At 42.7% G+C, this 13,636-nt stretch overlaps 1 protein-coding gene across 1 annotated transcript; it reads right to left on the minus strand.

Annotated features, from left to right (window-relative positions):
• Positions 1 to 11,744: 11,744 nt before the first annotated feature.
• LOC130708443 (intracellular hyaluronan-binding protein 4-like) lies at positions 11,745 to 13,318 on the minus strand. Its single transcript, XM_057548742.1, has one exon. It carries the CDS (start codon positions 13,253 to 13,255, stop codon positions 12,002 to 12,004), a length of 1,254 nt encoding a protein of 417 aa, XP_057404725.1. The 5' UTR covers positions 13,256 to 13,318; the 3' UTR covers positions 11,745 to 12,001.
• Positions 13,319 to 13,636: the final 318 nt, after the last annotated feature.

Below are 13,636 nucleotides of genomic sequence, written 5' to 3' on the forward strand. Positions count from 1 at the left end.
AAAAAAGACTGACCCCTTTCCTCCGCTTTCCCCAGAGTAAGAAGGAATTCTGCCAGCAGACTGCCTTTGGACTCAAACTGCAGTTCTTCCCTAAGTCTTTAGCAAGCTGGCCTACCCATCATATTTTAGACTTGCCAAGCCTCTGCAATCATGTGAGCCAGTTCCTTAAAATCTCTCTCTCTCTCTCGCTGTGTGTACATACATACATACACACACATACGTACACACATATGTTTGTGTATATATATACACACACAGGCATACACATTCATCCTCCTATTGGTTCTGTTTCTCTGGAGAATTCTGATTAATACAAGAAGTAAAAGGATAAGTACGAAAGATAGGGGACTTCAGAATGGTTAGCCCAGCTTGCAAATCAAAGACTCAGTTAAAGCAAATAGTAAGACAATTAGAACACTGCTATTCTGTCTTCTGTTCTTCTCCCACAACTTCCTTTTTTCTGAAGCCTTGACAAATGCATTGACTGTACTGTTTTTTGCACCATTATATCCTCAGTGCTTACCACAACTTTTGCCACATTCTAGGGTCTTGGTAACTATTTGTTGGTTGAATGAATGAATGAGTGGTTAGGATTCTTAATTGTACAACAGGCAGGACTGAGTGCTCAAAGTCACAGCAGATGAAAATATATGACAGGTTTAGGGAATGATGAATAGTGCAGGGTTGAAGGTATTTGGGGATAGGGTGGCTAGAGATGAATTTGGAAGGGTATCCTGCTGAGAATTTGGACTTTATCCTTGTGAGAAGCAAGGAACTATCAGGCAATTTTTAGGAAGGATTATGTCCACGTTTGCACCGCAGAATGATTGCCAGTATTTTCTGAAGTTTTAGCGAAGCGCAAAGGCTTTTATTTTTTATTTTTACTTTGGGTTAGATTGTCTTAAATCCAAGTGTATCCCCTTGCCTCTGCCTATTTTAAGTCCCATTGGTTAAATTTTTGGCCATACTGACACAAATTGATAAAAGGAACATGGGTCTTGGATTAATGTTAAATCCTGGATTTATCACTTAAAGGCTTTATGATCTTGAGCAACTGCTTTGCTTCTGAGCAGCACGATTTCTTCAGCTTTAAATATAGGCATAACTCAATGTTGAAATGTTAAAAGTATTCCCTTTAAGATCAGGAAAAAGAGGAGCGTCTATCATCTGCTTTCTTTCAGTATTGTACTGAAGGTTCTAGCCAGTGTGATATAGCAAGAAAAAAGAATAAATGTGTAAAGATTGGAAAATTAGTCAATAGATAAATCATTAGAATTAATAAGAAAGTTTAGCAAGCCTATTAGGCACAATATAAATATGCTAAAAGTCATTACATTTCTATACAATAGCAACAAAAAGTATAATTTAATAAAATTTACAATAACATTAAGAAATGTTAAGTTCTGGGGGAAACCTAACAAGAAGTGTCCAAATACTTTATGGCAGAAATTATAAACCATTATCAAAAGACACTAGAAAAGACCTAAATAGAGAAATAAACCATGTTCATGGATTAGAAGACATGTTATTGTAAAGATTTCACTTATCCCAAGAGATCTGCAGATTCAGTGCAATTCCAATCAAAGTCCCAACTGTATACTTAAACCTAACAAGTCAATTCTAAAATTCATGTGGAAATGCAAAGGGCTAAGAATACATGAGTCAATCCTGAAGAAGTATAAGATTGGGGGACCTGCTTTACCAAAATACTAGATATCAAGATTTATAAAGCTATTAATTCAAAGACAGACAAATAGACTAATGGGACAGAATAGAGAGATAAGAAGCCAACCCATGTATATATGAAAACTTAAAGCAGATAAGTGGGGGAAAGAATGAATCTTTAAATAAATGATGCTGGGAAAATAGATTATCCATGTGGCAAAAAATAGGTTCTAGGTGCATTCCGATTTAAGCAATAAAAGCAAAATAATGAAATTGTTAGAAACAGTGTTGAAAAATGTCTTAATGATGTGGATGACGTGGAGTAGGGAAGGATTTCTTAAATAAGATACAGAAAGCATAAATTATAAAGGAAAAGATTCATAACCTCAGCTATATTAAAATTAAGAATTTCTATTTACCAAAGACAGCACAAAGAGTGAAAATACAAGGCACAAACTGGGAGAAGACATTTGCAACTGGAAAAACTGACAAAAAGTCAGTATCCAGGATATATACGTAACTTCTACATATCAGTTAGAAAAAAAATTCATAGAGAAATGGGCAAAAACTTGAACAGGCATTTCACAGAAAGAGAAGGCTGAATAGCAAATTAACCTATTAAAAAAAGGTTCTACCTCAGTAGTTAAGGAAATGCGAATTAAATCATAATGTAGTACCATGTCACCCCACCCATGAGACTGGCAAAAATAAAAAACTCTAACAATAAGTAGTGTTGGTGAGAATATGAAGCAAGAGGAATACTTAAGACTGTGGGTGGGGTTGTAAATTGGTATAACCATTTTGAAATTGAAGAAAAGTAATAAAAATACCCCATGATTCATCAGTCCCACTCCTAGAGAAATTCTTGCACATTTGCACTGAGAGACATGTGAAGGAAGTCTAGGAATGTTCATAGCAGTGCAGTTTGTAATAGTGAAAATCAGAAAACAGTTCAAATGTCTATTGAAAATGATAAGCCTCACTATTCATGAACTAGGAGCAAGGATGATCTGACTGTCTCACGTGCTGTATAGTTCATGAACAGTGTCTGCCATACCATCCAACAGGAATATTCAAAATAACTCAAATTACTTCTTAAACCCAAGAAATGTTAACATGGTCCATTATGTTCTTTCTTTTTTCCTTTCATTAAAAAAATAATTCATAGGTCTTTGGGGATAAAGAGTATGGTGTCAACAATTGGCTCTAGGAGAGGTATAATTTGCTGAATTGAACATTTGTATTCTGGAAGGTCTAGAGGGGGTGTATACACCAAAATACTTTAAAAAACAATTTCGAGACCAACCTTGAAATCAATTTGGCAGTCTCTAACTTGCACACCTACTTTGTATTAATTTTGAGGCTGACTTACACACAATAAAATGAGACCACAAAAGGCATGCAAAGGGTGTGCTAAGTTGTTTTGCAAAAGTAACAGGCTAAATACCTGAGCAGAATGTTGTTTCCTCACAGTCTACTTGAGTAATTAATGAGTACAGCAGCTGTTGTAGGAGTAGTTCATTCCCCATCCATCAAATCATAATGGTTTTTTTTTTTTTTTGAGGGAATACCAACCTTTATTTACACTTGGGTTCAAGTTCAGAACTGCCATCTTAGTATAGCAAGGCAAAAAAAAGCACAGATCCTGAGACCAAGGTTCAGATTCCCACATAAGCATATTAACTGTGTGACAACCAGCAAATGTTACCCAGTTTCTTCAGTAAAGTGGGAAGAGTGTCACCCGAGCTTCCAGTGGCTGTTACAGATGCCTCTGCCCTGGCTGCCACCCTGGGCACCACCCTGCAGGCAGCTGGGCTGAGAGAACATGGGCCTCCAGGTCTCAGCCCTGCTGGTTAGGGTGGGACTCAGGGAGTTATTGAACCTCTGAGGAAGACCCTAACCCCAAAATTCTCCAAAGGCAAGAAATAGGAACTCGAACTGGTGCAAGGGCCAAGTGAGAAAAACTAAACATAGGTGTTCAATAAATATTAGTGATTTATAAGTCTTGCTCAGGACAGGGACAGAGGGCCTTTGTCACAGGTGTTGAATTCTGACACTAGCTCTGAGGGAGAAAAGCATGTGGTGTTAAGTTGCAATACTCTTGCCTGCACCCCTTTTCATTTGATTGGTGGGTTAAATAACATTATTATTTTTTTTTTTTTCAAACATCTTTATTGAAGTATAATTGCCTTACAATAGTGTGTTAGCATCTGCTTTATAACAAAGTGAATCTGTTATACATATACAATATGTTCCCATTTCTCTTCCCTCTTGCATCTCCCTCCCTCCCACCCTCCCCATCCCACCCCTCTAGGTGGTCACAAAGCACCGAGCTGATCTCCCTGTGCTATGCGACTGCTTCCCACTAGCTATCTATTTTACATTTGGTAGTGTATATATGTCCATGACACTCTCTTACCCTGTCACATCTCACCCCACCCCCTCCCCATATCCTCAAGTCCATTCTCTAGTAGGTCTGTGTCTTTATTCCCGTCTTGCCACTAGGTTCTTCATGGCCTTTTTTTTTTTTTCCCTTAGATTCCATATATATGTGTTAGCATACTGTATTTGTTTTTCTCTTTCTGACTTACTTCACTCTGTATGACAGACTCTAACTCCATCCACCTCATTACAAATACCTCCATTTCATTTCTTTTTATGGCTGAGTAATATTCCATTGTATATATGTGCCACATCTTCTTTATCCATTCATCTGTCAATGGACATTTAGGTTGCCTCCATGTCCTGGCTATTGTAAATAGAGCTGCAATGAACATTTTGGTACATGACTCTTTTTGACCTATGGTTTTCTCAGGGTATATGCCCAGTAGTGGGATTGCTGGGTCGTATGGTAGTTCTATTTGTAGTTTTTTAAGGAACCTCCATACTGTTCTCCATAGTGGCTGTATCAATTTACATTCCCACCAACAGTGCAAGAGTGTTCCCTTTCCTCCACACCCTCTCCAGCATTTATTGTTTCTAGATTTTTTGATGATGGCCATTCTGACCGGTGTGAGATGATATCTCATTGTAGTTTTGATTTGCATTTCTCTAATGATTAATGATGTTGAGCATTCTTTCATGTGTCTGTAGGCCATCTGTATATCTTCTTTGGAGAAATGTCTATTTAGATCTTCTGCCCATTTTTGGATTGGGTTGTTCGTTTTTTTGTTATTGAGCTGCATGAGCTGCTTGTAAATCTTGGAGATTAATCCTTTGTCAGTTGCTTCATTTGCAAATATTTTCTCCCATTCTGAGGGTTGTCTTTTGGTCTTGTTTATGGTTTCCTTTGCTGTGCAAAAGCTTTTCAGTTTCATTAGGTCCCATTTGTTTATTTGTGTTCTTATTTCCATTTCTCTGGGAGCTGGGTCAAAAAGAATCTTGCTGTGATGTATGTCATAGAGTGTTCTGCCTATGTTTTCCTCTAAGAGTTTGATAGTGTCTGCCCTTACACTTAGGTCTTTAATCCATTTGGAGTTTATTTTTGTGCATGGTGTCAGGGAGTGTTCTAATTTCATACTTTTACATGTTCCTGTCCAATTTTCCCAGCACCACTTATTGAAGAGGCTGTCTTTTCTCCACTGTATATGCTTGCCTCCTTTATCAAAGATAAGTTGACCATATGTGTGTGGGTTTATCTCTGGGCTTTCTATCCTGTTCCATTGATCTATATTTCTGTTTTTGTGCCAATACCAAACTGTCTTGATTACTGAAGCTTTGTAATATAGTCTGAAGTCAGGGAGCCTGATTCCCCCAGCTCCATTTTTCGTTCTCAAGATGGCTTTGGCTATTCGGGGTCTTTTGTGTTTCCATACAAATTGTGAAATTTTTTGTTCTAGTTCTGTGAAAAATGCCAGTGGTAGTTTGATAGGGATTGCATTGAATCTGTAGATTGCTTTGGGTAGTAGAGACATTTTCACAATGTTGATTCTTCCAATCCAGGAACATGGTATATCTCTCCATCTATTTGTATCATCTTTAATTTCTTTCATCAGTGTCTTATAATTTTCTGCATACAGGTCTTTTGTCTCCTTAGGTAGGTTTATTCCTAGATATTTTATTCTTTTTGTTGCAATGGTAAATGGGAGTGTGTTCTTAATTTCACTTTCAGATTTTTCGTCATTAGTGTATAGAAATGCAAGAGATTTCTGTGCATTAATTTTGTATCCTGCTACTTTACCAAATTCATTGATTAGCTCTAGGAGTTTTCTGGTAGCATCTTTAGGATTCTCTATGTATAGTATCATGTCATCTGCAAATAGTGACAGCTTTACTTCCTCTTTTCCGATTTGGATTCCTTTTATTTCTTTGTCTTCCCTGATTGCTGTGGCTAGGACTTCCAGAACTATGTTGAATAATAGTGGTGAGAGTGGGCAACCTTGTCTTGTTCCTGATCTTAGTGGAAATGGTTTCAGTTTTTCACCATTGAGGACAATGTTGGCTGTGGGTTTGTCATATATGGCCTTTATTATGTTGAGGAAAGTTCCCTCTATGCCTACTTTCTGCAGGGCTTTTATCATAAATGGGTGTTGAATTTTGTCAAAAGCTTTCTCTGCATCTATTGAGATGATCATATGGTTTTTCTCCTTCAATTTGTTAATATGGTTTATCACATTGATTGATTTGCGTATATTGAAGAATCCTTGCATTCCTGGGATAAACCCCACTTGATCATGGTGTATGATCCTTTTAATGTGCTGTTGGATTCTGTTTGCTAGTATTTTGTTGAGGATTTTTGCATCTATGTTCATCAGTGATATTGGCCTGTAGTTTTCTTTCTTTGTGACATCTTTGTCTGGTTTTGGTATCAGGGTGATGGTGGCCTCGTAGAATGAATTTGGGAGTGTTCCTCCCTCTGCAATATTTTGGAAGAGTTTGAGAAGGATAGGTGTTAGCTCTTCTCTAAATGTTTGATAGAATTCGCCTGTGAAGCCATCTGGTCCTGGGCTTTTGTTTGTTGGAAGGTTTTTAATCACAGTTTCAATTTCAGTGCTTGTGATTGGTCTGTTCATATTTTCTATTTCTTCCTGGTTCAGTCTCGGCAGTTTGTGCATTTCTAAGAATCTGTCCATTTCTTCCAGGTTGTCCATTTTATTGGCATATAGTTGCTTGTAGTAATCTCTCATGATCTTTTGTATTTCTGCAGTGTCAGTGGTTACTTCTCCTTTTTCATTTCTAATTCTATTGATCTGAGTCTTCTCCCTTTTTCTCTTGATGAGTCTGGCTAATGGTTTATCAATTTTGTTTATCTTCTCAAAGAACCAGCTTTTAGTTTCATTGATTTTTGCTATTGTTTCCTTCATTTCTTTTTCATTTATTTCTGACCTGATCTTTATAATTTCTTTCCTTCTGCTGGCTTTGGGGTTTTTTTGTTCTTCTTTCTCTAATTGCTTTAGGTGCTAGGTTAGGTTGTTTATTCGAGATGTTGCCTGTTTCTTGAGGTAGGCTTGTATTGCTATAAACTTCCCTCTTAGCACTGCTTTTGCTGTGTCCCATAGGTTTTGGGTCGTCGTGTCTCCATTGTCATTTGTTTCTAGGTATTTTTTGATTTCCCCTTTGATTTCTTCAGTAATCACTTCGTTATTAAGTAATGTATTGTGTAGTCTCCATGTGTTTGTATTTTTTACAGATCTTTTCCTGTAATTGATATCTAGTCTCATAGCGTTGTGGTCGGAAAAGATACTTGATACGATTTCAATTTTCTTAAATTTACCAAGGCTTGATTTGTGACCCAAGATATGATCTATCCTGGAGAATGTTCCATGAGCAGTTGAGAAAAATGTGTATTCTGTTGTTTTTGGGTGGAATGTCCTATAAATATCAATTAAGTCCATATTGTTTAATGTATCATTTAAAGCTTGTGTTTCCTTATTTATTTTCATTTTGGATGATCTGTCCATTGGTGAAAGTGGGGTGTTAAAGTCCCCTACTATGATTGTGTTGCTGTCAATTTCCCCTTTTATGGCTGTTAGTATTTGCCTTATGTATTGAGGTGCTCCTATGTTGGGTGCATAAATATTTACAATTGTTATACCTTCCTCTTGGATCGATCCCTTGATCATTATATAGTGTCCTTCTTTGTCTCTTGTAATAGTCTTTATTTTAAAGTCTATTTTGTCTGATATGAGAATTGCTACTCCAGCTTTCTTTTGATTTCCATTTGCATGGAATATCTTTTTCCATCCCCTCACTTTCAGTCTGTATGTGTCCCTAGGTCTGAAGTGGGTCTCTTGTAGACAGCATATGTATGGGTCTTGTTTTTGTATCCATTCAGCCAGCCTGTGTCTTTTGGTGGGAGCATTTAATCCATTTACATTCAAGGTAATTATCGATATGTATGTTCCTATTCCCATTTTCTTAAATGTATTGGGTTTGTTATTGTAGGTGTTTTCCTTCTCTTGTGTTTCTTGCCTAGAGAAGTTCCTTTAGCATTTGTTGTAAAGCTGGTTTGGTGGTGCTGAACTCTCTCAGCTTTTGCTTGTCTGTAAAGGTTTTAATTTCTCCATCACATCTGAATGAGATCCTTGCTGGGTAGAGTAATCTTGGTTGTAGGTTTTTCTCCTTCATGACTTTAAGTATATCCTGCCACTCCCTTCTGGCTTGCAGAGTTTCTGCTGAGAGATCAGATGTTAACCTTATGGGGATTCCCTTGTGTGTTATTTGTTTTTTTTCCCTTGCTGCCTTTAATATGTTTTCCTTATATTTAATTTTTGACAGTTTGATTAATATGTGTCTTGGCGTGTTCCTCCTTGGGTTTATCCTGTATGGGACTCTCTGTGCTTCCAGGACTTGATTAACTATTTCCTTTCCCATATTAGGGAAGTTTTCAACTATAATCTCTTCAAAAATTTTCTCAGTCCCTTTCTTTTTCTCTTCTTCTTCTGGTACCCCTATAATTCGAATGTTGGAGCGTTTAATGTTGTCCCAGAGGTCCCTGAGACTGTCCTCAGTTCTTTTCATTCTTTTTTCTTTATCCTGCTCTGTAGTAGTTATTTCCACCATTTTATCTTCCAGGTCACTTATCCTTTCTTCTGCCTCAGTTATTCTACTATTGATCCCATCTAGAGTATTTTTAATTTCATTTATTGTGTTTTTCATCATTGCTTGGTTCCTCTTTAGTTCTTCTACATCCTTGTTAAATGTTTCTTGCATTTTGTCTATTCTGTTTCCAAGATTTTGGATCATCCTTACTATCATTATTCTGAATTCTTTTTCAGGTAGACTACCTATTTCCTCTTCATTTGTTAAGTCCAGTGTGTTTTGAGCCTGCTCCTTCATCTGCTGTGTGTTTTTCTGTCATCTCATTTTGCCTATCTTACTGTGTTTGGGGTCTCCTTTTCACAGGCTGCAGTTTCGTAGTTCCCGTTGTTTTTGGTATCTGTCCCCAGCGGCTAAGGTTGGTTCAGTGGGTTGTGTAGGCTTCCTGGTGGAGGGAACTAGTGCCTGAGTTCTGGTGGATGAGGCTAGATCTTGTCTTTCTGGTGGGCACGTCCACGTCTGGTGGTGTATTTTGTGGTGTCTGTGGCCTTATTATGATTTTAGGCAGCCTCTCTGCCAATGGATGGGGTTGTGTTCCTGTCTAGCTAGTTGTTTGGCATAGGATGTCCAGCACTGTAGCTTGCTGGTCGTCGAGTGAAGCTGGGTCTTGATGTTGAGATGGAGATCTCTGGGAGATTTTTGCCGTTTGGTATTACGTGGAGCTGGGAGGTCTCTTGTGGACCAGTGTTCTGAAGTTGGCTCTCCCACCTCAGAGGCACGGCCCTGATGCCTGGCTGGAGCACCAAGAGCCTTTCGTCCACACGGCTCAGAGTAAAAGGGAGAAAAAATAGAAAGAAAGAAAGAAAGAGGCTATAATATAGTGAAGTAAAATAAAGCTATTGTAAAGCAAAGCTATACAGACAAAATCTCACCCAGAAGCATATACATATACACTCACAAAAAAAAGGAAAAGGGGAAAAATTAGTATCTCCTGCTCCCAGAGTCCCCCTCCTGAATTTGGGCTGATTCGTTGTCTATTCAGGTATTCAACAGTTGCAGGCACATCAAGTTGTTTGTGGAGTTTTAATCCGCTGCTTCTGAGGCTGCTGGGAGAGATTTCCCCTTCTCTTCCCTGTTCGCACAGCTCCTGGAGATCAGCTTTGGATTTGGACCCGCCTCTGCGTGTAGGTCGCCTGAGGGCGTCTGTTCCCCGCCCAGACAGGACGGGGTTAAAGGAGCAGCTGCTTCGGGGGCTCTGGCTCACCCAGGCCGCGGGGAGGGAGGGGTACAGAGGAGGCGGGGCGAGCCTGCGGCGGCCGAGGCCGGTGTGACGTTGCACCAGCTCGAGGCGCGCAGTGCGTTCTCCCGGGGATGTTGTCCCCGGATCCCGGGACCCTGGCAGTGGCGGGCTGCACAGGCTCCCGGGAGGGGAGGTGTGGAGAGTGACCTGTGCTCACACACAGGCTTTTTGGAGGCGGCAGCAGCAGCCCCAGCGTCTCACGCCCGTCTCTGGGGTCCGCGCTGATCGCCGTGGCTTGCGCCCTTCCCTGGAGTTCATTTAGGTGGCGCTCTGAATCCCCTCTCCTTGCGCGCAGCGAAACAAAGAGGCAAGAAAAAGTCTCTTGCCTCTTCGGCAGCTGCAGACCTTTTCCCGGTCTCCCTCCCGGCTAGCTGTGGTGCGCCAACCCCTTCAGGCTGTGTTCACGCCGCCAGCCCCAGTCCTCTCCCTGCGATCCGACCGCAGCCCGAGCCTCAGCTCCCAGCCCTGCCCGCCCCGGCGGGGGAGCAGACAAGCCTCTCGGGCTGGTGAGCGCCGCTCGGCGCCGAGCCTCTGTGCGGGAGTCTCTCCGATTTTCCCTCTGCGCCCCTGTTGCTGTGGGATCCGCGCTGATAGCCGCGGCTCGCGCCCTTCTCTGGAGTTCATTTAGGCGGCGCTCTGAATCCCCTCTCCTTGCCCGCCGCGAAACAAAGAGGCAAGAAAAAGTCTCTTGCCTCTTCGGCAGCTGCAGACTTTTCCCCCGGACTCCCTCCCGGCTAGCTGTGGTGCGCTAACCCCTTCAGGCTGTGTTCACGCTGCCAGCCCCAGTCCTCTCCCTGCGATCCGACCGAAGCCCGAGCCTCAGCTCCCAGCCCCGCCCGCCCCGGCGGCTAAGCAGACAAGCCTCTCGGGCTGGTGAGTGCTGCTCGGCGCCGAGCCTCTGTGCGGGAACCTCTCCGCTTTGCCCTCCGCACCTCTGTGGCTGCGCTCTCCTCCAAGGCTCTGAAGCTTCCCCCCTCCGCCCCCCGCAGTCTCCGCCCGCGAAGGGGCTCCTAGTGCGTGGAAACCTTTCCTCCTTCACGGCTCCCTCCCACTGGTGCAGGTGCCGTCCCTATTCTTTTGTCTCTGTTATTTCTTTTTTCTTTTGCCCTACCCAAGTACGGGGGGAGTTTCTTGCCTTTTTGGAGGTCGGACGTTTTCTGCCAGTGTTCAGTGGGTGTTCTGTAGGAGCAGTTCCACGTGTAGGAGTATTTCTACTGTATCTGTGGGAAGGAATGTGATCTCCGCGTCTTACTCTTCCGCCATCTTCTCTCAGAGCCCAATAACATTATTTTAAAAATCATTTACTTAATACTCATCCTAAAAACCACCCAAACACTAAATATGCACATTTATACTAAGCGTGTGTATGTGTGTGTACATACACGCAGAAACCACGAGGTAGTTTAGATCACCATGAAAAAATCAATACTTTCCCTAATTCTCTTCCACAGAGTGGTAACCAGTGACTGCACGATAGCTAATTAAAATTATTGGTTAAATGAAAACCAAAAAATTCCAGGAGAATATAACATTTACAAGTAAATAGTAAATACAACTGTATTTTAATTTCTTGGTCTCGGAAAACTAGGCTGTGACTGCTTTAAATTAATGGTCCAAGTTATATGTATTTCCTTTAATACCGAAGGACATAGCCTTCCGGTATCTATACAACTTACTAAGTAGTCTCAATAGATTCTATTTTACAACTTGCTTTACTCTCCATGCTTTTGTGGAAGATTCAATACAATCTCTATGTACATATTTTAAACATTATTTCTGAACTACATTTGGAATTCCTTAAATAAAAAAATAATCACCATTCTCCACCTTCTTGGGAAAGTGCCAGACTAACCCCTGACCAGAACTGCTGCTCTCTAGCATCTGGAGAAATCCCTATTCCCACACCACCCCCAGGCCAAAAAAGTGCGATGAATTCAAACTACATGGGAAAAAGCAACATCTATTGTTCTTAGAGTCTGACTCTCTTCCCTACAGCAAGAAAAGTCTCTTTATAGGTATACCAGTGCTGTTTTAAGTTGCCAGGGAAATAGGGCTCTCTCAAGCCAGAGCAGGAAAATCTTCAGGGTCATCTGGGTTTGGAGCAACGTCTTGTGTCACCACTTCTGCTCTGGGTCCATAGTTTTCTGCCCTTCTGATCCTTCCCCGGCCTCCCCGGGTGCCACCTCTGGCTCCGCGCCCGGGACGAGGGAGGTTACCAAAATTAATCTCCAGCTGGGATGTGATGTCATTGGCCGCTTTCCGGAAAACATGGGCATCATCCTCGTAGTCATCCTTTACCAAATCATCTCTGTATTTAGACTTGTGTATCACCACTGCTTTGGAAGGGACAGTGGACTCAGGTTTCCGGATGTTAAATTCAGGCTTTGGTCTGGTCTGTTCTTGAAGATTCTTCCACTCATCTAGGGTCATCTCTTGAACTTGAGTTTCTTCTTCTACATCCACCTCAGGAACTTTGGCTGGAGATTCCTCCTCCAGGGGGCCCAGGGACTCCTCCACCACTGTGGTCTCTTCCATGGGGGCAGTCGGGTCCATGTCACTGGTATCTTTACCTGATCCCCAGGTGCGAACTCCATATCCACCCATGTTGTCTTCAGTTCTGATTGCTATTTTATCATTCCCACTGTATCTCTCAAATTCTCGTTTCCCTCTTTGGTCAAAACCGTCAAAAGCTCTGTTCCCAGGACTACCTCTGCCTCTGCTTCGCATGCCCCCTCTTGGGCCTCCACGTCCTCTCAGTGGTCTGTCTCGATCAAACCTGTCAACTGGTTTTTCATCTGTAAACTTCTCAGGTGTAAAGTCTGCCTGCCTCTCCGTCTCATAGGGTCGATATTCCCTGTAGGATGTCCGCTCTGCTCTATCAACCGTCACCTCTGTCCCCCGGCTCTCACTCCATCCTTGCTGCTCGCCTCTTCTGGAAGTTCGCTTCTGGCCGGGCGGCTGAGGGCCGCCCCCTGGGCTGTCTGGCTGCTGCGCGCCGGGGGCCGGGAGGCTCTTGCGCTCCTTCTGAGACTCCCTCCGGCCGCCGCCCGCGCCGGTTCTGTGGCCCGAGGCCCCAGCCGGGCTCCTGCCGCCGCGGTTGCCGGCCCCGGCCGCCGCCCCCGCCGCTTCGTCGTGCCTCTTGCGCTGCAGCTGCTGCTGGCGTCTGCGCTCGGCCTCGCGCAGGATGTCGAACGGGTCCGACTCGTCGTCTAGTAGCTGGTGGAAGCGGTTGGCCACGACGCAGCCGAAACTCTCCTGCATCGCGGCGCCTGCGGCGGCCGCGGCCACAGGACTCCCCAGAGCGCCCTTCATGCCGCCGCGGCCACTGCGGGCCCGCCGCGGGCGGTCCACGCGAGCGAGTCTCACCGAAGCCGGCAGCGAGGACCCATCCTACCTGCAGCTACATCCCTCCCCGCCCAGCCCAGCCCAGCCCAGCCCAGCCCAGTCCCCCATAATGGTTTTATAGTGAAGGCAAATGGTTTTTTTTAAATTAATTAATTAATTTATTTATTTTTGACTGTGTTGGGTCTTCGTTTCTGTGCGAGGGCTTTCTCTAGTTGCGGCGAGTGGGGGCCACTTTTTTTTTTTTTTAAAGCAACAATGATTGCAATTACCAAACATGAAACACACTTATACTATGTCATAATATTGACATTCAGTCCAGTAATCCTCCACTGTAACAGCTCCTTTACT

Source organism: Balaenoptera acutorostrata, chromosome 6 (assembly GCF_949987535.1).
Source record: "Balaenoptera acutorostrata chromosome 6, mBalAcu1.1, whole genome shotgun sequence".
Taxonomy (NCBI): Eukaryota; Metazoa; Chordata; class Mammalia; order Artiodactyla; family Balaenopteridae; genus Balaenoptera; species Balaenoptera acutorostrata.

Excerpts from the sequence above, each read along its gene's own strand:
- LOC130708443 (XM_057548742.1), bottom strand. The coding sequence starts at position 13,255 with ATGAAGGGCGCTCTGGGGAGTCCTGTGGCCGCGGCCGCCGCAGGCGCC.